This window comes from Pristis pectinata, chromosome 7 (genome assembly GCF_009764475.1).
Source record: "Pristis pectinata isolate sPriPec2 chromosome 7, sPriPec2.1.pri, whole genome shotgun sequence".
Lineage (NCBI taxonomy): Eukaryota > Metazoa > Chordata > Chondrichthyes > Rhinopristiformes > Pristidae > Pristis > Pristis pectinata.
In genome coordinates this window covers 40,962,712-40,990,581 of record NC_067411.1, presented here as the reverse complement: position 1 = coordinate 40,990,581, position 27,870 = coordinate 40,962,712, and the positions used below count along the sequence as shown (strand labels likewise).

Genomic DNA, 27,870 nt, shown 5'->3' with positions numbered 1-27,870 from the left:
CAAGTATTTATCCAATTCCCTTTTTGGAAGTTCCTATGTCCTTTTATGGCATTGCTGTTGTAAGCTATGGACAAGCTAGAGTTACTTGGAAGTTATCCATTCAACCACTTTGTTCTTTGAATAGGATGTTGAAGAAGGCTACAAAACGCAAAACAAATTCTTAAATTCTGAGATCTATCAGATCACCAAGCTGTGGCAGAAAACCAGGGATCGTGAGAAGGCCCTGACCATGAAGGTACTTGGGGGTAGTGTGGAGGAGTGAGCTCGTCTCTGCTGGGCTATGTGGTGTGGGTTATGGCACAGATTGTATCAAGAAAGTCACTTGTAAACACCATGGCTGGTTTTCTTATCAATGAATATTTGTATATTTCCAGCTAACTGGAGTTGCCATGTTCTCCCGCTCTCTGTCTCTTAATAATACCAAAGCATAAAAACTACAAGCAGGAGCAGGCCTTAAGCTTGCTCTACCATTCAATAATATCATGGCTGATGCTCTACCTCAGCTCCACTTTCTCACCTGATCTCCATATCCTTTCCCTTAGTGTCCCACAGTCTATCAACTCATCCATGAATATACTTAATAACTGAGCATCCACAACCTACAGAGATGGAGAATTCCAAATATCTACAACCCATTGAACTTCTCATCTAAATCCTAAGTGGCCCTTATACTATGATAGAGTTAGGACACCCTCCATGGTGTTGTCTGGCACTATAATTACACAAAATAGGATGGTGTTGGATCCAGCATTTCCAAACTTTGTATCCTGAAGCATTGTCGACCATCATCAGAAATATACACCATCACAATCTGTAACCTCATGGCTTGCATGTCCTCTACTATTACTGTCAAACCAGTGGATCAACCCAGATTAAATTCGGTGAGGAGTGCAGAAAGACATGCTGGGCACAGACCCAGGCAAACCTGAAATGGTAATGCTAGCCTAATAAAGCTGCAACACTGAACCACAGGTCTGCTAAACACTACAAACAGTTAATCAAAAAAGGCAAAGCTAAGTAATCCCATAAATAACAGAACAGATCAGATCAAAACTCTGCGGTCGTGCCACATCTAGTCCTGAATGGTGGTGGACAATTAAACAGCTAATAATTGATAGAGGAGGCTCCAAGAACATCCCCAGACTTGGCGATGGCAGGACCTTGTATATGAGAGGTGAAGGCAGGGTTGAAGCATTTGCACTATGTCCAGAATTTCTGAACAAATAATCCATCCTTGGCTTCCTTCCGAGATTCCCACCATCACGGAAGCCAGTCTTCAGCCAGTTCAGTTTACTCCATAAGATACCAAGAAATGGCTGAGACTACTTGATATAGGGAGGGCTGTGGGACCAGATGTAGTACTGAAGACTTCACTCCAAAACTAGCTGTGCCTCTGTTATTTACCTAAATATGTAGAAAATTGCCTGGGTATATTCACTTCAGAAAAGGCCGGCACATTTAATCAGCCTACTTATCGCCCATTCGTCTGCTCTCGATTAGAAAAGTGATAGAAGGTTTCATCTATTACACTGTGAAATGGCTATTTACCAATCTCAGTTTGGGTTTCCTCGGTGCCACCTTGTACCAGACTTCATCAGTCTTGGTCCAAACATGGACCTAACAGCTGAATCCCAGAGGGGAGATATTAAAGTAGCAGACTGACCAGTGTGGAGGAGGCATGGTAAAACTAAAGTCAAATGGCATCAATGAGAAAAAAACTCTAGTGGTTGGACTTGTGACTTGCATAAAAGAAGATAGTTGTGGTTGTTAGAGGTCAGTCCTTCCAGCCCCGGAGTTTCCAGGGGGCAGTGCTCTAGGCCAGCTCCTTCAAAGACCTTTTATCCATGGTCTTAGAAGTGGGGATGTTTGCACACTGTTCAGATGTGCACAACTCCACAGCAAATGAAGCAGTCTATGCCTACATGCAGTAAAAATCTAGACACTCCAGTAGCACTTCCCAAACCTACAACTTCAACTGTCAAGGACAAGGGTTTCAGGCAACACCTGCAGTTCCTCCTCCATGTTGCACATGGCATTGCCTCAGGAACAAATCACCGTTTCTTCATCATCACTGGGTTTATATTCTGGAACTCTACTGGGATTTGGCAAAGCCCACATCCCAAGAAGTGAATAGTTTTTCTTTAGGAAAGCTCATCTAATTCTCAATTTTCCAGCTTGAGGAAACAATCTTTTGGTCCCTACCCAACCCTTAAAGTCCCATATTTCAATGAAATCCGTTCTTGTCATTTAAAACTGCAGTGGTAATGGACCACACTTCTTCAATCTCTCCTCGTAATCAACACCCCTTCTGATTAACTGAATTCACACTGCATTCATTCCAAAGCAATTACATGTTTCATTGAGTGTTGAAAGAAAAGCTGCATACCGGTACCCCAGATGAAATCTCACTGAAGCACAGCACAATTTCATCAAGACCTCCTTACCCTCCCATTTGCAAAAATTAAGTTGGCCTTTATTGCCTTTCAAATCATTTATTACACCTGTGCTTTAAGTTTGTTTCATGAACCTGCACATCAAGATCCCACTGCTTACCAACATTTACTAGGTTCATTCACTTCTGACGTTGAATCCTAAACATAGATTCATGCAAAATAATAGGAGCCCATCTCACCCTTCAAACCTTGGGTAATTTGCCCCAATCCTCTTCTGTGTCCTCAACCTTCCAAATTTTTCAAGCAATGAATATGATTCAGTTTTTGAAACTTGACTCTGTTGTCCACCCTTCCAAGCAGAGCATTGTAGATTAGCATTCCTTGAGGAAAATGTCTCTTTGCCTCCCTCTCTGGGTTTTAGCCAATTATCTTTAATTCTGTGTCCTTTGGTTATTGTCCCTCCTAGAATTGGAATTGGTTTATTATTGTCACATGTACCAAGGCACAGTGAAAACAATAACAGAATGCAGAATAAAGTGTAACAGCTACAGACAAAGTGCAGTGCAGGTAGATAATAAGGTGCAAGGTCATAACGAGGTAGATTGTGAGGTCGAGTCCATTTTATCATACTAGGGAGCCATTCAATCATCTTATAACAACTGGATAGAAGCTGTCCTTGAGCCTAGTGGTACGTGCTTTCAGGCTTTTGTATCTTATGGGAGAGGGGAGAAGAGAGAATGACCGGGGTGGGTGGGGTCTTTGATTATGTAGGCTGCTTTACTGAGGCAGCAAGAAGTATAGATAGAGTCCATGGAGGGGAGGCTGGTTTTCATGATGTGCTGAGCTGTGTCCATAACTCTGCAGTTTCTTGCGCTCACAGGCAGAGCAGTTATCATACCAAGCTGTGATGCATCCGGATAGGTTGCTTTCTATGGTGTTGTAGCGGTTAGCTACACACTATGAAATGAAGACACAGAGTCGCCGGTTCGAAATCAGAAGTCGAATGAATGACGGGCGCGGTGCGCCTTTAATATCCCAAAACTTCCCGTGCTACAGTTCCCGCACTGATGTCACGCGCGTGTCACCTGACCTTCCCGCACACGGGCTTTCCTAGCCCGACGATGGGGAAGAAGGAGGGCCCCGCGCTATCTTGGATCGGGGCCTCCGACGACGTTCGCGATGTCGGGAGCCGGTTCAATGCTGGTGCGGTGAGTCGCTACATAACCCCCCCCAGAACCGGCAATACCGTCGCGAAAACCAGAATTAAATAAACTATGACTTGGGTGGCCTGCCCCTGCGCTGCGCTCGCTGGTCCACCACGGGTTGGTCCAAGTCTAAATGAGCCGGCTTCAGCTGGTCAATCATAAACACCTCCTCGTGCCCCCCAATGTCCAGCACAAACGTAGACCCATTGTTCCTGACGACCCGGAATGGCCCTTTGTACGGCCGGTGCAGCGGTGATCGGTGCGCGCCCCTCCTGATGAAGACGAACTTACAGTCTTGGAGGGAAGTCGGCATACGGGTCAGGGCCTGTCCGTGTCGCGAGGTGGGAATCGGGGCCAGGTTTCCAAGCCACTCGTGCAGCCAGTCAAGCGCCGTGGCAGGTTCTTCTTCTGGCCCCCGAGGGGCTGGTAGGAACTCGCCCGGGACGACTAAGGGCGTTCCGTAGACCATCTCCGCGGACGAGGCGTGCAGGTCCTCTTTTGGCGCCGTGCGTATCCCCAGCAGGACCCAGTGGAGTTCATCTACCCAGTTGGGCCCCTTAAGGCAGGCCATGAGTGCCGACTTCAGGTGGCGATGGAACCTCTCCACCAGCCCATTGGATTGCGAGTGATAGGTGGTGGTGAGGTGGATCCGGGAACCCCACAAGTTGGCGATGGCAGACCACAGGCCGGAGGTGAATTGAGCTCCCCTGTCTGAGGTGATATGTGCCAGGACACCGAAACGGGCCACCCAAGTTGACAAAAGGGCCCGTGCGCAGGACTGGGTGGAGGTGTCTGCGAGGGGAATGGCTTCAGGCCAGCAGGTAAAGCGGTTGACAATTGTGAGGAGGTACTACGCTCCTCAGGAGACTGGGAGGGGGCCGACCAGGTCGACATGGATATGGTCGAACCTCTGGCGGGTAGGTTGAAAATCCTGCAGGGGGGCCTTGACGTGCTGCTGTACTTTAGAGGTCTGACAGTGAGTGCAGGACCGGGCTCATCCAGAAACCTGGTTACACAGGCCATGCCAGACGAACTTGTCTGACACCATCCGGACTACTGTCCGGATGAATGGGTGTGCAAGGCTGTGGATGGCATCAAACACCTGTCGGCACCAGGCAGCTGGGACGATGGGGTGGGGTCTACCTGTGGAGATATCGCAGAGCAGGGTGCGCTCACCAGGGCCTACCAGTAGGTCTTGCAGTTGCAGGCCCGAGACTGCGGTGTGATAGCTGGGCATCTCCATGTCCGTTCGCTGTGCCTCCGCAAGGCGCCGAAATCCACCCCCTGGGACAAAACTTGGATGGTGGGCCGTGACAGTGCATCCGCGACCACGTTCCCTTTCCCAGACAGATGGCGGACGTCAGTGGTGAACTCTGAGATGTACGACATGCCGCTGCTGCCGTGCTGACCAGGGATCTGAGACCTTGTTGAAGGCAAAGGTCAACGGCTTGTGGTCAGTGAAAGCTGTAAATGGCCTGCCCTCCAAGAAGTATCGGAAGTGTCTGATGGCCAGGTACAATGCCAACAGCTCACGGTCGAAGGCGCTATATTTGAGGTCTGGTGGTCGAAGGTGCCTGCTGAAGAACGCCAGCGGTTGCCAACGCCCTTCGGTAAGCTGTTCTAGAATGCCTCCGACCGCTGTGCTGGAGGCGTCGACCACGAGGGCAGTCGGGACGTCCGTGCGAGGATGCACCAACATGACCGCGTCCGCCAAGGCCCGCTTGGTTTCGACGAACGCGGTGTGAGCCTTTTCCGACCAAACAATGTCCTTGCTTCCGCCTGATAGGAGAGCAAACAACGGGCGCATGATGCGGGCCGTGGATGGTATGAACTGGTGATAAAAGTTTACCATACCGAGGAATTCCTGCAGGCCCTTGATGGAGGTGGGTCTGGCGAAATGGCAGATGGCGTTGACCTTCGCAGGCAGGGGCATGGCGCCATGTTTGTTGATCCGATGGCCCAGGAAATTGATTGTCTCCAGTCCGAATTGGCATTTGTCTGGGTTAATGGTCAGGCTGAAATCCCTCAGGCGAGAAAAGAGTTGGCGGAGGTGCGTGAAATGTTCCTGGTGGCTGTTGCTGGTGATCAAGATGTCGTCGAAGTATATGAAGGCGAAGTCAAAGTCGCGCCCGACCGCGTCCATCAGTCATTGGAAGGACTGAGCAGTGTTCTTGAGACCAAAGGGCATCTAGACGAATTCAAAGAGGCCGAAAGGTGTGATCGGCGTCGTCTTTGGAATGTCGTCCGGATGCACCGGGATCTGGTGATACCCGCGGACGAGGTCGACCTTGGAAAAATGGGCCGCCCGTGCAGGTTGGCAGCAAAGTCCTGAATGTGCGGCACGGGGTACCGGTCCGGGGTAGTAATGTCGTTGAGGCGTCGGTAATCGCCACAGGGTCGCCAGCCTCCGGCTGCCTTGGGAACCATATGTAGCGGAGAGGCCTATGGGCTGTCCGACCTGCAGATGATCCCCAGCTCCTCCATTTTTTTGAATTCCTCTTTCGCGAGGCGGAGCTTGTCTAGGGGTAGCCGCCGGGTGCAGGCGTGGAGGGGAGGGCCCTGGGTGGGGATGTGATGCTGGACGCCGTGCTTGGGCAAGGTGGTGGAGAACTGGGGCGTTAGTACGGATGGGAATTCTGCCAGGACCCTGGCAAACTCGTTGGTTGAGGTGTGGGGCCGGTTGCTTGGCCTCACCCAATGAGAACGTTTGGAAGGTCCTGGCATGTACCAAACACTTACCCCGCAAGTCAACCAGCAGACTGTTGGCACAAAGGAAGTCTGCCCCGAGGAGTGGTTGTGCAACGGCGGCCAGGATTGGAGGTTCCGAACTGGAGGTGTACCAAACGGGTGTCAAAGGTCTGAATGGCGCTGCTGTTGGCGGCTCTGAGGGCGGGTCCTGGTGTGCAGTTGCGAGTCTCACGGCTGTTGGGAGGCATGACGCTGACTTCGGCTCCGGGGTCCACTAGGAACCAACGTCTGGAACGCCTGTCCCACACGTGCAAGAGGCTATCCGGGTGGCCAGCCGCCGTAGCCATCATTGGCGGCTGGCTCTGGCGTTTCCCGGACCTGCATGGTGGCTGGCATCAGCGCCCCACCGCTGGTAGTAGAAACACCAATGGTCAGTCGGTGTCTCAGACCTGGTGGCGGGTGGGGTGCGTTCGATTGCTGGGTCGCTGGATACGTGGCGTGGCAACGCACTCGACGGACGCCCCGCTCTCCTTTTTCGCCCGCCAAAGGACATCCGCCCAGGCGGCCACCTTCCGGGGGTCGCTGATATCGGCATCTGCCAGGAGCAGGTGGATGTCGTCGGGTAACTGCTCCAGGAAGATCTGCTCAAACAGCAGGCAGGGTTTATGCCCGTCTGCCAGGGCCAACATCTCGTTCATGAGCGCGGAGGGGGGTCTGTCGCCCAACCCATCGAGGTGGAGGAGGCGGGAGACCCATTCACGTCGGGAAAGGCCAAAAGTCTCGAGAAGGAGGGTCTTGAACTTATTGTACTTCTCCTCCTCCGGGGGCGCCTGGATGAAGTCGTCAACCTAGGCTGTGGTGTCTTGGTCGAGGGCGCTCACCACGTAATAGTACTTGGTGTCGTCCCTGGTGATCTGGCGAATTTGGAACTGGGCCTTGGCCTGGTCGAACCAGACACGGGGCCGGAGGGTCCAGAAGGCGGGCAGTTTAAGGGCTACTGCCTGAACCTCTTGCTGTGCAGACATTGTGGGTCCAAAAACGTTTGGGCCCGTTGGGGTCACCAATGTAGCGGCTAGCTACACACTACGAAATGAAGACACAGAGTCGCTGGCTCGAAATCAGAAGTCGAATGAACGACAGGGGCGTGGTGCGCCTTTAATATCCCAAAACTTCCCATGCTACAGTTCCCACGCTGACGTCACGTGCAGGTCACCTGACCTTCCCACGTGCGGGCTTTCCAAGCCCGACGATGGGGAAGAAGGAGGGCCCCACGCCATCTTGGATCGGGGCCTCTGGCGACATTCGTGATGTCGGGAGCCGGTTCGATGCCGGTGCAGTGAGTCGCTACAGTGTATCGATTAAAAATTGGTGACGGTCGACAGGGACATGCCAAGTTTCTTTAGCCTCCTGAGGAAGTAGAGGCGCTGGTGAGCTCCTACCAGCTTGTACTCAATCTTCATAATTTTAAATGGCCTCTCAGATTTTCACTCTGCTTCCACTCTGATGCCAAACAGTTGATAACTATTTCAGATTGATAGAGGTCCTAATTTGTCATCCTAGACATGAATTACACTTCTGATGGTTGTCCTATCCAACATACCAAAATACAGACGTGATTCAGTAACTGTCTGATATCTAAGACAATAGATATATTTGGGCTTGCAAATGTTGTTTTCCTCATTCCTGAGATATGGACATTCCTGGCAAGAACAGCATTAGTTATCCATCTCAAGATAAGCTTTACCTTGAGCCCCTTGCAGTCCTTCTAGTAAAGATACCCCGCAGTGCTATTTGGTAGGAAGTTTAGTGGCAATGAAGAATGACAATAGATTGCTAGGTCTGGACAAATTAAAAGAAACAACTTGCTTTTTTTCTCCTCCTAATCTGGTCAGGAATCCCCATTCAAACAGGGATTAGATCCTGTAGGATTAGATTGGGAACCTGCCATTTTACTGCATTTGGGATCCTGCATTTGGAATCCAGTGGAGTAGCAGCAGATTCCAGTATACACAAGATTTAGTTACCTGGTAGAAGCTGACTTCCCAGTGGTTGGCTTTGGAACTGCCTTTCATCACCAGCACAATTTGGCCCATTAAGTCATTGGACCACAAATGGTGTCTCCACTTGGTGAGCAACTCGGGTACTGCAGAAACCATTTCATTGAATATAGCCAGGCAGGAGAGCTACAGAATATCCAGAAGCCTCCTCATTGTATTTTGTGAATCACACCTTTCTTCTGCTTCTCCTTCTACATATTCTTGTAGCTGAAGGTATTCAAAGGATATTCTGACACCTATTCTGAGTCAGTGAATGATCTGTCTGATTAACCCCATTCCTCTTGCTCTTTTAGACCTGCCAAAATTTTTCCTTCATAAATTTACGTCCAATCCCCTTTGCCAAACTCCAATTGAATTTGCATCCATTACCTGTTCAGGCAAACCACAACACAAAATCTAATTGTTTACATAATACTTTTGCATTTTTCCTTAACTGTGATCTCTGATCTACCAACTCTCCCACCAATTAGAGGGATTTTTTTTCCCCATCTGCTGTTTTGGAACACCTCATATCTAAGATTTCCATTTGCTTTAAGAATTATGTCGTTGAACAGTTAAATGAGCAGATGTTTATTGACTTTCAGAATCTTGCTTAATCTTCCACTCTCTCTTGCTCCAGTGTGCATATCTGGAGGCCAGGTACTGCCAGATTGAGAGTAAATACCTGGTATTGCTTCACAAGCTCCAAGACATCAGTGGCCAAGATGAAACCTGTCAAGAACTAGTAAAGCAGTTTATTTCTGACCAGCTGAAATGGGAGATGAAGGATGAATCCAGTCTTACAGTTGGCAGGCTTTGCAGGTGATACAATTTTTGGTTTGAAGCTTTAAAGAGCGGTTATGTATATCTGCTCCTGTTGTGCCCGTGAAAGGGGAGTATCACCAGCTCCAGCCAGTTGTAATATGATACATATAATTACTCTCCTTGCCTTCAGGATTAGAATTTCCAAACAGATTTTATCAGTCCTATGCTGTAATTTGCATCATTTGTGGAAATAAGACTGAGGGCATTGGCAATGGGGAAAAGAAAATCTTATCATAGATAGTTTGGAGGGAAAAAGGAATTAAAAAAAAAGACTTTGAAATCATTGAAGGTCCCAAAGGGCTTTAGAGCCAACGAGGTTCTTTTGAACTGTAAATTACTATTACAATGTAGGAAATGCACGGAAAACTTGTGTACTACATATCTCACAACTGGCACAACTGATAATTTGCTTTAATAATGTTAATTAAGGGTTAAGTATTGGCCGGGGTATTGGGGAGAACTCCTCTGCTCTTCCATATTGTTTTTATATTTGAATGAAGAATAGGTGGGACAACTCATCCAAAAGACAGTGGCATAGAGCCACATTCCTGCACTGAGTACAAGCCCAGATTTTTGTGAAAAAGTTTCTGGATAGAGACTTGGACTCTCAATCTTCTGACTCAGGAAGGGTGATCATCACTAAGCCACCATTGTCATTAGATATGCACCCCGTTCAGTTCTGTGTGCTGAATAATATGTCTTCCTACCACAGCTACCTTTACCTGAAAGATGTGATAGATTCCATAGGTGCTAGTTCAATGGAGTTCCCAACCCTCTCTCCACTCCCACTAGTATTCTGGCAAACACTTATATCTCACTTAATATTTTTAAAAATTTATAGACGTGCAGTTTTTGTTTGATTTTCACTTACATGCTAGATATCTTAGATAAAAACAGAAAATGCCCAAGATACTCAGCAGGTCAGGCCACATCTGTTTAAATTTTCAGGTTGGAGACCCTTTGTCAGAACTGGGAGGAGTCAAAAGAATCTTGCTAAGCTTCTGGGAGGGTGGGGGAGGGGTGTGTCTCTTGTCTATATTCTTTTCTCCATGTTCTCGCTCTCTAACTGCTCTCATTCACTCACTGACCAGGTAACCTTGTTTGCAGTTTATCCCCCATGGTCACCCCAGATTTACCCATTTAGAGACCTTGCCTTTCTCCCACCCTCCCTGAAGCTTAACGAGCTGATTTTTCCTCCTCCCTGGTTTTGATGAAGGGTCTTTGACCTGAAACATTAACTGTTTCTCTTCCCACAGATGCAGTGTGACCTGCTGACTATTTCCAGCATTTTCAATTTTATAATTTTAGATATTATCATGGTACTGTTTACTAAGCTCCCTCTATCTCTACTTCCTTGAAGACCTTAAAATTATAGTCAGAGTTGTGCAGCATGGAAATGGGCTCTTTGGCCCAACCTGCTTGTGCCAACCAAGGTGGCTTCCTGAGCTAGTCTAATTTGCCTGTGTTTGGTCCATATCCCTCTAAACCTTTCTTGTCTGTGTACCTATCCAAATGTGTTTTAAATATTGTAACTATACGTGACATCCCAACTCGTACTCAGTGCCGTGACTAATGAAGGCAAGTGTGCCATGTGCCGCCTTCACCACCCTGTCTACCTGTGTTGCCACTTTCAAGAAACTCTGTACTTGTAACCCTTGGTGTCTCTCTTCTACAACACTCCCCAGGACCCTGTCATTCACTGTGTATGTCATTCCCAAAATGCATCATTTTGTATTTGTCTGAGTTAAATTCCATCTGCCATTCCTTTGCCCACTTTTACAGTTGAGCTGGATCCTGTTGTAAATTCTACCTCTCTGACCAAGCTTCTTTTCTAATATCTCCTTATGTGGCTTGCAGTTAATTTCAGTTATTAATGTTCCTATGAAGGGCTTCTTGTTAAGTTAAGAGTTACATATGCAATTTGGTGTTGTTGATCTCTTTAGTTGGTCATTTGCAGCTACATTCACTGATTAAACTGTGTTTCTCTACCTGTTTCCTCCCACCCTCTATCCCCAAGTGAGCATGATGAATATGGCTTCAAGTTGGTATCTTCCCCGGTGCAGGACCAAAACATCTTAACCAGAATCCAGGCTCTTGAACGAAAGTCTAACAACCTGATGGTCAGTCAGGAAGGTCAGGAGAAAAACATCCTGGTGAAATGGGAAAACCTCCTCTCCAGCAAGACCTTTGGAGAACTGGTGCCGACACCAGAGTTAAAGAACCTGATCAGAAATGGCATACCCAAGGAACATCGAAGGCATGTTTGGAGATGGTGCACTAATAGACGGGTTCAGCAAATAAGGGAGCGATACAGTAGCAACCGTTACCAGGAGCTGCTAAAGCTTTGCAAGAACAAACAGCAAGCAGCCTCCAAGCAGATCGAGCTGGACCTCCCACGGACACTGACCAATAACATGCACTTCAGCTCACCCACTTCCAAGATGGTTCAGATGCTGCGCCGGGTGTTGCTGGCATACTCATGGCAAAACCCAGATATTGGGTACTGTCAAGGACTGAACAGGTATCCACCTTGTGACACCTCCCCCACTACACCATAGACAGACCCCACCTGCTTCCCTGAGGGAAGGGAATCTGCTAACCTCAGTCTGGCCTATGTGCAGCTCTAGACCCATGTGGTTGGTTGTGAATTACTCTCTGAACCAGCCTAGTAGGTCACCCTGTCTTAAAATAAATAAATAAGTGGCAGGAATCACTCACCTTTTTCCACACTCACTGTTCTCATGGCTGCCTACCTCTTGCACTAGCTTACAACAGGACATGGTCTAGACCAATCTGCTCTCGGGTGAATATAAAACATCCTATTATGCTATTTTGAACAGCATAGCCAAGTTACACCTGGGCTGCTGGGCAATATTTAGTCTTCAACCAACATCATGATAAACAGATTATCAGGTCACTTTTCTTGCTGTATAAGGGAGCTTACTGTGTACAAACTAGTTGCTGTTTACAAACTAACAAAGTTCTTGAACTTTGGAACACTACGACGAAATGAAATACACTGCAGAAATTTTTTGTAATTTGTTTCTTTTCTGTCTGTATCTTGAATGAAGCTTGGGAGCAGAGAAGGGGTTAGTGGTAGAAGGTAGAGAGGAAGGAAAATATTAGTTTAATAATTGAATATCAAAATAAATTGCTTTCCAGACTGGCAGCTATTGCATTGTTGGTGCTGCAGGAAGAAGAAGATGCCTTTTGGTGCCTGGTCGCTGTTGTTGACTGCATCATGCCAGAAGATTACTACAGCAAAACTCTCACAGGCTCCCAGGTGCAAAACTGTCTTGCATCACTTGTAGTGTTTACTTCTTTGGGGAGGGTGGTGAAAGAGCTTTGAGAAGACAATTTTTTAGGATTGAGATGGAGTTGTTTTTTCTGAGTTCCTTCATGGGACATGAGTGCCATTTTGTGGACTGTATTTATTGCCCCTTGATCTGACTGGTTTGCTGGCCTTTTCAAAGGGCAGTGTAAAATTAACTACATTGATGTGAATTAGGAATCATTGCCTAAAGATGGTAGATGTTCTTCCTTGAAAGACACAAATGAACCAGATGGGTTTTTGCAAGAATCCAGTTATTTCACGGTCACCTTTAGGGTACCACCTTCTGTTTCAAATTTAATAATTGGTGGCCCAATGTCTACCCTATCAAGCTCCTCTTATCATTTCAAAGACATCTTTCAGGTCACCTCTCAGCTTCACTTCACTTCACTGGAGAAAATAGTTACAACCTGCAGCTCCATTCTTGTTAGTTATAATGTCCTTTAAGGCTGCAAAAGAGGTGACTTGGTTAAGGCTCAATCATTGTTAGTGAGCTTTGGGACAGAGTAGGCCACTATTATACATATGGAAATAGAGCATTATTATTAGACCTATAACTTCATTTTGTAGAAGTTGTGAATATTAAAAAAGGTTAATATTATTCGTACCATTGTTACAGGTTGACCAGAGAGTCTTTAAGGATCTATTGTCGGAGAAGTTGCCTAGGCTGGTGTCCCACTTTGAGCAGTACAATGTCGATCTTTCTTATATCACTTTCAACTGGTTCCTCGTGGTCTTTGTGGACAGCCTGCAGACTGACATCCTCCTCCGGGTCTGGGATGCATTCCTCTACGAGGGAACAAAGGTACTATCAAGATCGGGGCCTTTATGAGATTGTTCATGTATGGGATGTGGGCACCACTGGTGCAAACAGTATTTATTGCCCATCCTCTAATTGGAAGGTGCTGGTGAGCCTTCATTGGAGCAACTGCAGTCAGTATGGTGAAGGTACCCCAGCAGCGCTGTTAGGTTTTATTGTTGGCATCTTTTGCAGCAGCTTTAAGACAGTTGTATGTCATGCTTGACTTAGTTGAGAGCTAACCACATTGGTGTGGGTCTGTAGACTGCGTAAGGATGATGGATTTCCTCTTCTAAACAACATTAGGGAACCAGATGAGATTTTACAATAATCTGGTCATCTGAGAATCAAATTTACCATATCAGTGCTTTATTATCAGAATTAGCTAAATTTAAATTCTTTAGCAACCATGGTGAGATTTGAGCTCTCACTTTGAGATCATTAGGCTTCCAGATTGCTAGTCCACTCTTGCACTCTTCCAAAACAAAATGTCCAATAAATAATGAACAGACCTTCATTGAGATGAAGACCAAATGATTTGGTCGAGATCAAGTAGATGTACCCTATAGGTGGCAGGGGAAGGTTGTAATTAAGGAATTTGCATGATTAGCCAGAAAAAGGGGTGGTGGTCTGGTGTTCAGAGGGACCTAGACAGCCTTGTGAAGAATACTGCCTTCAGGAGGCTTGCTCTTTGTGTAAAATGGCCACAAGGCTACATCCAGGCACTTCTGACAGGTGAATTTTTATGAGGATTAATACTACACAAGTTTACAGATCTTGGAGCGAGCAAAAAATGTAATTTGAGTGGTGGTTCCTTTAAGTAGCACATTTGCAGGGACTAGCTGAACTTGGTTGTTCTAAAAGTAAATGGAGACTGTTGTTTTTCGAGCCAATGAGATTGGAAATAAATTTTGGACCACAACTGTTGCTGTCATTTTCGGGAGTTTTATACTGGAAAAAGAAAATTCCACCAAAGCATCAGGAGTTGAAATTCCTGATGGGTGCTAGGATCCCCGGAACTTGTGTGCAATATTGTTGCTGTGGGTTAAGCTGATTTCCAACAGCAAAGCACCACCTTTTTGTGGGATTGTTTGAAGGAATTTCAAGGACATTGTCTGTATTTTTCCATAACTACATAGATTTATCTGAAGGCCCCAGTGGTGGATAGGTAGGAGCAGCCAAAGGTTACCTTTCAAACATGAATCAACTCAAATTTAATATTCTTGTGCAGCAAACTAGAACTCCTGCAAATAGTTGCATTTTTATAAACACATCCACTCCCCTCCCTCTGTAATAAATGTTTCAGGCTTGTTTTACTGGAGGTGCCATGAGTTCTGGCTATAGGAAGGTACAGCACAGATGTTTCTGACTACCTTGCAGGTCACTGACTGTCTGTGGATCTGTAGGAGAGTCACATTGACTGAGACCTTTACATGCCATCTCTTGTGTTTCAGGTTATATTCCGGTATGCGCTGGCAATCTTCAAATACCATGAGGAAGAAATTCTCAAACTTCATGACAACCTGAGGATTTATGATTACCTGCAATGCCTGACCAAAAGCATTTCTGAGGGAAGGTAAGAACCACTTTTGATTTTAAAAAAGAAAATAACCAAAATAGCAGATAATTTAGCAAATAGTTCCTATTAATGACACTGTCCCAAGTATTTGTCTGATAAAGTATCTGTAACCTGAAGATGCTGGTGTCAGAGCAAAAGTATGAGTAGCAAGTATAATCAGGTTGTTTGGTTATCATGGAGGACCTGGTTCTACAGGTTAAAGGTCATTGCTTTTGGACTTCTTCCTTGGGGGGTGGCCCATTTGTCATCACCAACCAAGCCAAAGGGGAAGAGTTTTCCTCACTGCACAGTCAGCACCACTCTCACTTCCTAGTTGAGGGTTTCACTTCCCTTGGAGGTGATGCAGAGATTGATTTTGATTGACTTCAGTTAAAGGAAATATTGAACAGATTGGAGGTACAAGAGACTGCAGACACTGGAATCTGGAGCAAGAAACAAAATGCTGGAGGAACTCTGGGTCAGGCAGCATCTGCGGAGGGAAATGGACAGTTGACGTTTTGGGTCAAGACCCTTTTGAGTTCCTCCAGCTGCTTGTTTTTTTGAGCAGATTGGGCCTGTAGGAGAATGAATGGTAACCTTGCAGAAACCTGCAAGCTACCAAGAGAGCTTGAGAGGTTAGTTCAGTGAGTATGTTTCTCCTGGTGGGGGGAAATCTATAATTAGGAGGCATAGCCTCAGGACAATGGATTACCCATAATGAGGACTTCTCACAGGGACGTATGGTTCTTTCAAATGCTCTGCATCAGATAGCTATGGAGGTCAAGTATATTCAAGGCTGTAATTGGCAGATTTTAAATGGGGGTAAATTGAGATTTATGGGGTTCATGAGGCCAAGGTCAGATAACCATGATCTTACTGAATGGTGAAGTAGGTGTCTTTATGGCTGCCTTCTGCTCCTCTTTATGCTTGCATGCATGGTAGTTTAGTAGTTCCTGATCAGTCACCTGGGACTCTGGAACAACCTGGAGAGGAGATCAAATCCTTCTATGGTAGCTGTGGAGTTTAAACTCTGCCGATGAAGTTAGTCAGAAATTTTGGTCTTGCCCATGAGCTAAAAGATCCTATAGGGGGAAGTAGTAATAATACGGTTCTTAGCCTGTTGTCATTGAGCATTTAAAACCAACTTATTGCACACCTTTTCAGGAGGATACCAAACATCACATTGGTAAGATGGCTCTTCTAGAAAGATGAAATTAAATTGGCTAATATGCATTTATCAAAACCAATCCTGCAGTTGACAGATATTTCCATAAATGCACCCCTCTCCTTGAAAGGAAGGACTCTTGCACTTGGTTGGTGATCCTAAGATCTCCTTGTGCAGTTTGGTGTCAAATTTAGAGTAATAATGCTCCTGTGAAGTATCTTAGTTTATTTAAAAGTGCCCTAAGTTGTTATTGCTCTTCAAATAGTGGCACTGGCTTTTATATCCATGTCAACAGGCAGAAGCTAGTGGTTGCAAAGCCCACTCTGGGATATGAAGAAATAATCAGCAGTGGAGGAGCAACTGTTTATTTGGGTTAGATGTTAAACTGAGGCCTGCCTTAGTTTAGTGCTTTTTCCAAAAAAAGAAGCATCTGCTGTGATGTTGTGTTTCCTTAGTGCTGGGTTCAGAGCATAATGACACTTCGCCACTCAGCTTCTTGTCTCCAATCCAAATGTGAAAGGGAACATGCACAATCCAATGTCTCGGTGAGCTGAACATCCTCATCTAAGTAAGAAGAATGTGGGTTCAAGTCCAGCAACATGAACACAAAAGTCTAGATTGATGCTCCAGTACAGTACTGTCTTTTGAGTGAGGCAGTGAGACCCTGTCTCTTCTATCAGGAACCTTTAAACCTCTATTGCACTGTTTTAGAAAAGAGCAGAGAACTTCTCCTTTGTGCCCTGGATCAGTATTTATCCTTCAACCAGTGCTGTGAAAGCTGACAATCACTCATCATGGTCAGCTGCCTGTGGGAGCTTACTGTGCACAAACTGGTTACTGCGTTCCTTGACTACAATCTAAAAAGCACCATATTGACTCTGTAGCACTTTGGGATATCCCAAGGTCATAAAGCGGCATTATATAAATATTGTTCTCTCTCTTCTGTCACAAACCATCACTGTCCTTTTGAAATCCCACAGGAAACTGATGAATATTGCATTTGTTGAAATGAACCCATTCCCCATGAGGCTGCTTCGGAACCGACGGACTGTACATCTGGAGAAACTCAAAGCTGAGCTGAGGGAGCTGGAAAGGATACGGGTAGAATATGTGAAAGACAGAGAAGAACATAAGGAACTGATTGGTGTTGTTAGTGAGGATGAGGAGGAAATGTAAAGGGCATGTTCTGCAACCCCTGTCTCTGAAATTTCTGCAAGGGAGGTTTGGGAAACCTGACAATGTCTTCAAGGAGCTGCTGCACCTCAGATGCCCAGTGATGACAATTGCTTTCTGCAAGATGCATTTCCTTAATTTGTAGGAGAATGCACTTGAGTAAACTTGTTGGATTTTAATTCTTTGCCTGTTTTGTGCTTATCATGGCTATGTGTTGCTGGCCAGATAAAGCAGAGTGTAGACATGGAGTAAAACTTGTTGACCCAACAAAGGTGGCATTGCCAAAGCTCTGAGAATGGCCCCAGAACGCTGAGAATATTTTTGCTTTTCTCACACCAAAACATCCTGTGAATGAGACAGATTATTCTATCCCAGAGTATTCCTGGCAGTCTTGTCCTGTTTTTTTGATTGGAATACTTCCCGATTTTCGTTAATCTGAGCTCTGATGGAGGGTAGATCCTAACAATGATAGGATAGTGGAGTAGACAACTGATTTCACAGGAACATGCATAATTTTGGTGGCTGATTCCTAATTCAGCAGGCAGGTTTGCACACACTGACTGATGTGGTTGTCAGAATTGTTTATTTGGATATTAGCTCCATAAAGGGATTTGTGTGTAAACTGCTCCCTTTGGTATCCAGTAGAGAGGATGCATTATCTCAAAGGTATTTGAAGATGCAATGCCCCTACAAGAGAGGGGAACAATTCCTATTTATGTGCCATTAATGTTTAACTGTTTATCTTGTGTGTGTTACTCAAATGTTTTCTATGGAAGAAATTCTTGAAATCTATGAATTCTCCTCATCTTGTTGGGTATCTGTGAAGCTGGGAAGTTTTGGGTGCAGCAGACTTATCAAGTTCACCCTAACTCTAAACGTGCCCAATGAAGATCATTATGTAAAACTTAAAGCTTCTACTAGGTAAATAAAGGTACTCTGTTTGTTCTTGGAAACTAGTTTTCCCAATGAATGAGAGGCAGGAGATGATTTTTGTGACATTAAAACAGCCAGTGAAAACCTCGCAGTAAGAGCCAAGACAAAGGTATACATTTCCAAAATATACCTAAAGTTCCTTTTGTGGTGTGTTTTCATTGTAAAGTATCACCTTCAACAAAACTGTTGTTGGGTTAATTCATAGGCTGGGGAGAACAGAGGAAGCCATTCAGCCCCATGGGTCCTGTTTTCCCAATTACTGAGTTCAAGGTTTAATCTGTGACCTAATTCCATGTACCCAGTCTTTCCCCATACACCTTAGGCTAACAAAATTCTATCACTTTCAGATTTTAATATTGGCAATTAACTTGGTATTAATTTGCTGTTTGCAGAAGAGAAATCCACTTTCTTTAATGAGAAATTTAATGTTTCCCCAAAAGCTTTGAGATTGTGATTTCTTGGAAAAATAATCCATTGTACACAATCAAAGGGTGTTTAGTTTTTGCATGCAATTTCTGAAGTTATCCTTACTTAGCGTATGACAGAAGGCCTTTTGCCAATTTGCAAAAAGTAATTTTTAACCTGGTTTTATTACATGTTCTGTGTTGACCACTTTGTTATAAATAACACAAACCAATTGTAGATGCTCTGAGCATTTTGTTCTGGTTTGCCTTTTCTGCACCGTAAGATCCACGGAGTGGGCATACGCGGTTACTATCCTGAATACAGCATTTGATGTGGGATGTCAGACTTCAATAATTAGCTTGCTTGAAATGTGAGTAAATTATAATGGCATACAATCTGTTTATTCCTTATAATTTGCTGAATCTTTATTGATGGAATAAAAATTCAGCAAATTATAATGAATAAACAAATTGTTTGCCATTGTAATTTAGATAGCATTAATTATTGAGATATTGTATCTTTTCTGATTTCTATTTTCCTTTAAAGATGAGCCAGAAAATATTAAAAATGATCTTAAAAGAAACTAATTTGGAGATTTAGAAATCAGTAAATAAGAGCAAATGCAATGCCAGAAAGGTGATCAACTTTAAATGTTAACTCTGTTTCTCTCCCCACAGATACCACCTAACTTGCTGAGTATTTCTGTTTTTATTTCAGATTTCCAGCATCTGCAATTTTCTTTTGCTTTTAGAGGTCAAAGATGTTGGACATAAGCTTAACCCTCCCTCCCCTTACTTGTGACCATGATCTCTTACAGGGGACAAACACCGTTCCTACAAAAGATGGTCATGGTATAAATCCATCCAGAATTTGGGAAACTGATTTAAAAATTGCCCCCAAAAATTTGTTGAATCCAATCCCTGGTATTTTTTATTGTCTTTTAAAGAACATCAAACATGCATAAAGACCTACTAGTTGCTGCTTTTGACCACAGAGTTCTCGTTTCTGACAAAGGGCCTTCAACTTGAAATATTAACTCTGTTTCTCTCTTCACAGATGCTGCCTGACCTGCTGAGTGTTTCTAGCATCTTGTTTTTATTTCAGATTTCCGGCATTGCACTTTAGAGTTTCGTTCTTCTTTCTGGAACTTTTTTTCTATGGTTGATTGAGTCATTTGAATCCTCCAACATTTGGAGGAGGTGAGCATTGTAATCCAGTCGGTTGCTCCTCAGAGACACTGTGCTTGTGAATATGAGAAGCGAAGCTTAGATGCTTCCTGGCATCTCTTATGGCCTCTGGACTCATCTGGACATGCCTCTCTCAACATCACTGGATGGCTGGTACCAGATAGAAACTTAAATGGTTGTTGGGAAGAACAGAGGGAGAGAGGATATAGTAGAGCTGCTGCCTCATAGCTCCAATAACCTGGATTCACTCCTGACCTTAGGTGTTATCTGTGTGGTTTGCATATTCTCCCTATTCCTCCCACATCCCAGAGATGTGCAGGTTGGTAGGTTAATTGGCCAATAAATTACCCCTAGAGTAGTTAAGAGAGAATCTGGGGGAGGTGATGGAAATGTGGGAAGAATAAAATGCCCTTAGTCTAAAATGAAAGCTTTATGATTGGTGGAGACTAATTGGGCTGAAGCTGTGTAATTCTAAAAATAGAGGTAATCTAAATCCACATTTGCAACATTAGATGCCCAAACTTTGTGTTAACAATTACAGATTCTTTCACAATTATCTTTAAAATTATCATGGTGAATTATTTTAGAGCATGTAGCAACCATATTTGTAACCACCAACGATCAAATGATGGTTTTCAATGGAAACCTGTCTACAATAGCTGTGTCTGATAACTTGCCATGAGGCAGCCATAAACCAAGTTTCATAAAAGGTCAGGCAAATTACTTGTGATTGTCATCATTTCTGAAGGAAGTAACCAATATTTCCTTTTGCATTGTGCTAAGTCTGGTCAGAAAAATCTGGAGGGAAAAGTCTTCAAAATATCTAAATCTGCATTTAATTAAGATGAGTTTCGACACCTAATTGTAATAGCAACTGCTAAAGTGTTCAGTGGAAGCTGAACTGCCTGTACTCTCACTTTTAGATTAATTATACAGCTGTCAGACATAATCCACGCAAAGCAATACTTGAGAAGCTTACTTTAATCTTCATCTGCAAATTAATTCCCTATTTCTTGGTTTGTAAATCTGCCAGCTGAGGTGACACTGATGTTCTCCTGCTAATATGCTTTAAAGCTTCATTAGTAAACGTGCATAATATTAGGCAGAGCCAACCACTACTGCACTGATGATGCTGTTCTGCCAGCACTTTGTTCTCAAAGCCCAAGCACATGATGTTCAGTGCCCATGAATTCTTATCTCCCATTCATCTCTCGTGTCCTCTTATCCTGTAGGTACTGCTTATGGTGGAGTGAAGTCAGTGACACATGGCCATTACTTCATGTGAGAATTTTACACGTATTGGTAGGCTATTTTACCAATTGGACTTTCACAACCTTAGAGTTGTAGAGAGTTACAGCAGGGAAACAGGCTCTTTGACCCATGAAGTCTGCACTGACCATCAACCAACCACTTACATTAATCCTACATTAATCCCATTTTTGTTTTGTTTATTCTCCCCACATTCTCATTAACTCCCCCCTAGATTCTACCACTCAACTACACAAGGACTAATTAACCTAACAATCTGCATGTCTTTGGGATGTGGGAGGAAACGCACGTGGTCTACCTTGTATGATTCCTTCTGTCAACTACCAAAGAGACAACTTCCTAATAAGAACCCAGTGATCAAAACTGGAGAATTTTGCTTCATGTTTAAGCTTCACCCCATCCCTCCCAGCCTGAGACCAATAAATTCACTGAATCTGATATCTTCCTGAGCTACCTGGTCCAGTTCCCTGAGATTTTTTTATACAGTTTAAAAATCCTATTTATAGTCGATAAATATTCAGCCTAACTCAAATGGAAAATGATTCCTTGTGTGACTTTTTTTTGTATTAAATGCTAATATATTTTGAGTACAAGGTACAATCATAATTGTTCGAACTACCAACTTGCATGTCAACTTGCGAACCAAGAGTTGCATGTCACTCCTTCATGGTGTGACATCCTTTGACAGCACATTTTTTATTTAAAGGACCACTTGCCTTCTATACTTGGACATAAGCAGGCAATAATAAATAAAATGATCATGCTTTATTCCTAAATATTTTGTGTTGACTTAAGTAGGTGTATATTTTTGATAAATGTATTAAAACGTTTCATGCAATGCTGCAGAAGGTTGGAGATTATTTTTCTACTAAAATGTATTTTCTTTAAGTTGCAAATTTATATAAATAAATATAAAAATAGGTTGAATTTATACTGAACTATTATTTATTTGTTCACTGTTTTTTGACATTACCAACAAGGAAGCATTTATTGCTCTTTTGTAATTGCCCTTGAACTGAGTGGCATTTTGGGTCCATTTCAGAGGGAAGTTAAGAATTGACCACATTACTGGGTTTGGGGTAACATATAGGCTAGAGGTGGTAAACGTGGCAAATCTCCCTAAAGGACAGAGGTTTTTAACAACATCCAGTAATTTCATTGTCACAGTTACTATTAACTAGATTTTGTTTTAATTACAGATTCATTTAATTAATTGAACTTAAGTCCTCCAGTTGATGTGGTGGGATTTAAACCACCATCTCCTGATATTTAGTCCAGGCCTTTGGATTACTAGCACGGTAATGTACCCACTGTACTATGTTACCCCAAATCTAAATGTTCCATCTAATATAATTTGAATCAATTCTTCTGGGAAACACTGCACATTTAAAATTTTTCATTAAAATAAAGTGACATATTTAAAATGTGAAAGAGTTGATTAATTTTAAATAACACCTGGTTATTGTAATAACTCACTTTGCCATTTATTATACCATGGTCTGAGAATTTGCTCATATAGAATGTTTAGTCTCACTCCCCCATTTCCACCCTCCAGCAGAAAAAAGCCATGGGTGACTAACAGAAATTGCATTTATAATAGTGTTACTTTAAAAGGTCTTTTGGAGTTCAAAGTAACAATCTAATTTCTCATCCGGCCAATCCAGATGAGTCCTGACCTGAAAAATCGACTGTCCATTTCCCTCTACAGATGCTGCTTGACCCACTTAGTTCCTCCAGCAGCTCTCTCTTTTAGCTCTCATCAAGCCTCTGCTGCTCCTATACCAGATTCTACTAAGGGCAGGGAGAGAGGGAACACCGAGCATTAGGAATTCTTCACTTCACTCCTATTGGCCCTGTTTCTTTTGACATATTGAGACTGGAGTTTGTTCACCATAGGGTGAAGTGTGATAACTATCATAACTGGTCTGTATTCCATCACTCCAAAAACAAAATTGCCTGGGCACTTTGTCACACTTTCTGTCTGATGTGATTTTCACATTAGATGCAGTTCCTCTGGAGGGTTGTAGAGGAAATCACACTTGGTCATTCTGGGATCAAGCATCGCAAAGGGTAAACTTGGGACTGCCAATCTGGTGGCTCACTTGGGCAAGTTCTGTTCTTCCCTCCTTTATCTTTTACAACAATAACATTCTCCCCCTCTGTGTAACACCTAATCCCCTGACCCAGTAAATCCCTGACCCCTTTTTGGATGGATAAGCAACATACAATGGGGAGTGGTAGGTGATGATGGAAGGCTGCACCAGGGAGTTGTAAAAGGAGGGATCCCTTTGAAATGTTGGTAGAGGAGGGGAAGGGAATAGGTTTCTGGTGGTGGAATCTTGTTGGAGCTGGCAAAAATTGGAAAGGATGATTCATTGAATGTGGAGGCTGGTGGTGTGGAAGATAAGGAGCAGGGAAACTCTATGCTTAGAGAGAAAACCTATTAGAAGTGTTCTGGTGCTGGTATAAAACTGTAGGTTTCTCCACATGCTGTAAGTCAAGCATTTCTATCCCCCTAGTTCTTTAAACTAAAGGTAATGCCTTTGCTATCTTCATGCAACAGTGCAATAAGAGTCTTACTGAATCTGATCACTGAATTACATGAAAACCACACCTTACCACTATGTGGTGCTGTTTGCTGAAACTCCACTGCTTTGTTGCCAGTTTTTCAAACCAATTCATATTTTTGAAGCAAGTCTTGCATTTCTTGCACTTTTCACAACCTCAGAACATCCCAGAGCACTTTCCATGTATAGTCACTGTTGTAAGAAATGCAGAAGGCCACAAGTAGCGCTATGATTTGAGCAGGTAATCAGTTTAGTGATGCTAATTAAACTGGTCAGTTGGTTTATTATTGTCACATGTACTGAGGTAAAGTGAAAGACTTTGTTTGGCATGCCATCCCCACAGATCATTTCATCACATCAGTGCATTGAGGTAGTACAAGAGAAAACAATAACAATACAGAATAAAGTGTTACAGTTACAGAGAAAGTGCAGGCAGACGATAACATGCAAGGCCATAATGAGGTAGATTGTGAGGTCAAGAGTCCATCCGTATCGTTCCAGGAGATTGTTCAACAGTCTTATGACAGTAGAATAGAAGCTGTCCTTGAGCCTGGTGGTATGTGCTCTCAGGTTCTAAAGCACATATCTGGTGGTAGGTGCTTTAAAGAATAAACATCAGCTAGGACACCAAGGAGCAGTCTCCAACTCTTTGGGATCTTTGGTATCAACAAGGAGAGTAGAGAGGCCTCTGTTTAATGTCTCATCTGACAGACAGCACCCTCAATAGTGCAGCACTCCAATACCATACAGGAATGTCAGTCAAGATTTTTATCCTGGTATTCTTGAAGCAGAACTCGAACTTGCATGTTTCTGACTCTGAGGCAAATGTACTGTTCACGGAGCCAAGACTAGTATAATTCAAATTCAACTTGGATTCATTCTGAAAGGATCTTATATGTCAACCCTTTTCACTTTCATTAGTGAAACTACTACTATTAAATTAAAGCAATTTCAGTAGTTAAAAGATCCTAGTCTTTGTGTATTTTTTTTAATCCCTTTTCCAAACACCCACCTTCTCTCTCATTCATGGATGTCAAAGAGCTCATGCAGTACTTTGAAGGACAGGGAAGTCCTCTATGATGTCCAGGGAGAATATTCTTCCCTCAACCAATGTGGGTGGAAAACAGATTATATTCTCAGTATCGGTCATCCACCTGTGATATTTGCTCAGATTGTTTTTTTTTCCCTCTGGAAGTGGAGGACATGTCCAGTTTGACCTGCTGGATTTGTCCTCCTCTGTATTTCACAACTTCCACATTTTTTTGTTTATGTTCTCACTCTCCAACTGTTCCCATTCACTCATTGACCAAATAACCTTGTTTACAGCTTATCGCCATAGTCACCTGGTTTTACTCTATCAGAGACTTACCTCTAACCCACCCTCCCTGCAGCTTTACAAGCTTCATTTGTCTCCTTTTCAGTTCTGATGAAGAGTCTCTGACCTGAAACATTAACTCTGTTTCTCTTCCCACTGATGCAGCCTGACCTATTGAGTATTTCCAGCATTTTCTGTTTTTGTATGAGATCACTGGTTGGGTAGGTGATGTTAAAGTATTCTGGGCTAGTAACTGCAGTCATTTTTTAGATAGTACACACTGCAGCCATTGTGCAGTGGTGGTGGAGTGAATGAATGTTTAGGGTGCTGGATGAGGTGCCAATCAAGCAGGCTGCTTTCTCTTGATTGGTGTTGAGCTTCTTGAGTGTCACAGGTGCTGCACCCATTCAGGCAAGTGAAGAATGTTCCATCACACTTCTGACCTTTGCCTTGTAGATGATGGGAAAACTTTGGGATGTCACTCACCAAAGGATAACCAGCCTCTGACCTACTCTTATAATCATAGTATTTACTGGGCTGGTTCATTTGAGTTTCTAGTCAATGGCTCTTATAGTAGGGGACTTTGTGGTTATAATACCATTAAATACCAAGGTGAGGTGACTAGACTCTCTCATTTAAGATACAACTCTCGATACACGGCATTTTCCCTCAGACTGTGGATAAATTGCATTTGGAATACTGGGTGCAGTTTTGATCTTCTCACTCAGTGTGTGACATAGAAGTTCATAAGATATAGAACCAGAATTAGGCCATTCAGCCCATTGAGTATGCTCTGCCATTCACTCATGGCTGATTTTTTTTCATCACCATTCTCCCGCCTTCTCCTCATAACTTTAACCCCCTTACCGATCAAGAACCTGTTAATCTCCACCTTAAACACAGCCAATGACTTGGCCTCCACAGCCCTCTGTGGCAACAAGTTCCACAGGTTCACCACCCTCTGGAAAAAATTCCACCTCATCCCAGTTTTAAAGGGACATCCCTTTATTCTGAGGCTGTGCCCTCGGATCCTAGACTCTCCTCCTAATGGAAACATCCTCTCCGTGTCCCCCCTATCCAGGTCTTTCAGTATCCAGTAGATTTCAATGAGATCCTTCCGAAATCCATTGAGTACAGGCCCAGAGACACTCCTCATATGTTAAGCCTTTCATTTCTGGGAGCATTCTTGTGAACTTCCTCTGGTCCATCTCCAGGGCTAGCACGTCCTTCCTTAGATATGGGGCCCAAAATTGCTCACAGTATTCCAAATCGGTCTGACCAACTCCTCGTAAAGCCTCAGAAGTAAATCCTTGCTTTTATATTCTAGTCCTCCGGAAATGAATGCTAACATTGCATTTGCCTTCTTTACTACCAATTCAACCTGCAAGTTAACCTTGAGGGAATGCTGAACTAGGACTCCCAAGTCCCTTTGCACGTCCGATTTCTGAATTTTCTCCCCATTTAGAAAAAAGTCTTCAAGTTTCTAGAATCAGTCCAAAGACAATATCAAGTTATCCCCAGTTAGATGGTATTGATATTGGTTTATTATTGTCACCTGTACCGAGGTACAGTGAAAAACTTGTCTTGTGTGCCGTTCATACAGATCAATTCATTACACTGCATTGAGGTAGTACAGGGTAAAAACAATAACAGAATACAGAGTAAAGTGTCACAGCTACAGGGAAGTGCATTGCAGGTAGACAATAAGGTGCAAGGTCATAACAAGGTAGATTGTGAGGTCAAGAGTCTATTTCATCGTATAGGGGAACCGTTCAATAGTCTTATCACCGTGGGATAGAAACTGTCCTTGAACCTGGTGGTATGTGCCTTCAGGCTCCTGTATCTTCTGCCTGATGGGAGAGGAGAGAAGAGAGAATGACTCGGGTGGGTGGGGTCTTTGACTCTGCTGGCTGCTTCACCAAGGCAGTGAGAGGTATAGACAGAGTTCATGGAGGGGAGGCTGGTTTCCATGATGTGCTGGGCTGTGTCCACAACTCTCTGCAGTTTCTTGTGGTGCTGGGGGCAGAGCAGTTGCCATAACAAGCCGTGATGCATCCAGATAGGATGCTTTCTATGGTGCATCGATAAAAGTTGGTGAGTGTCAAAGGGGACATACCAAATTTCTTTAGCCTCCTGAGGAAGTAGAGGCACTGGTGAGCTTTCTTGGCTGTGGCATCTACGTGGTTGGACCAGGACAGGCTATTGGTGATGTTCACTCCAAGGAACTTGAAGCTCTCAACCCTCTCCACCTCAGCACCATTGATGTAGACAGGTGCATGTACACCACCCCCTTTCCTGAAGTCAATGACCAGCTCTTTTGTTTTGCTGACCTTGAGGGAAAGGTTGTTGCCATGACACCATGTCACTAAGCTATCTCCTTCCTGTACTCCAACTCATCATTATTAGAGATACGGCCTACTACGGTGGTATCACCTGCAAACTTGTATTTGGAGTTAGAGCAGAATCTGGCCACGCAGTCAGGAGTATATAGGGAGTAGAGTAGATGGCTGAGGACGCAGCCCTGTGGGGCACCAGTGTTGAGAATAATCATGCTGGAGGTGTTGCTGCCTATCCTCACTGATTGCAGTCTATTGGTCAGAAAGTCAAGGATCCAGTTGCAGAGGGAGGTGTTGAGACCTAGGTCTTGGAGTTGGGTGATGAGTTTGCTTGGAATTATAGTATTGAAGGCAGAGCTGTAGTCAATAAACAATACTTTAACGTAGGTGTCTTTAATGTCTAGATGCTCCAGAGATGAGTGTAGGGCCAGAGAGACGGCATACACTGTAGACCTGTTTCGGCGATAGGCAAATTGCAGTGGGTCGAGGTTGTCTGGGAGGCTGGAGTTAATGTGTGCCATGACCAGCCTCTCGAGGCACTTCATGATGGTGGATGTCAGAGCCACTGGTAGGTAGTCATTAAGGCATATTACCTTGTTTTTCTTAGGTATCGGGATCATAGTGGTCTTCTTAAAACAGGTGGGAACCTGAGACTGAAGCAGGGAGAGGTTAAATATGTCTGCAA

The 27,870-nt window shown here is 44.0% G+C and overlaps 1 protein-coding gene across 6 annotated transcripts in view; it reads left to right on the top strand.

The window, feature by feature from the left end:
• Positions 1-22,076, top strand: part of tbc1d2 (TBC1 domain family, member 2) — a 51,872-nt gene extending 29,796 nt beyond the window's left edge. For all 6 annotated transcript variants that reach the window (XM_052019294.1, XM_052019295.1, XM_052019299.1 and 3 more), the window contains 7 exons: positions 125-235; positions 8,963-9,144; positions 11,165-11,668; positions 12,310-12,430; positions 13,098-13,283; positions 14,732-14,853; positions 16,981-22,076. In XM_052019294.1, the coding sequence (XP_051875254.1) occupies positions 125-235; positions 8,963-9,144; positions 11,165-11,668; positions 12,310-12,430; positions 13,098-13,283; positions 14,732-14,853; positions 16,981-17,176 (1,422 nt within the window). In that variant the 3' untranslated portion in view covers positions 17,177-22,076. The remainder of the gene's footprint in view (positions 1-124; positions 236-8,962; positions 9,145-11,164; positions 11,669-12,309; positions 12,431-13,097; positions 13,284-14,731; positions 14,854-16,980) is intronic.
• Positions 22,077-27,870: the final 5,794 nt, after the last annotated feature.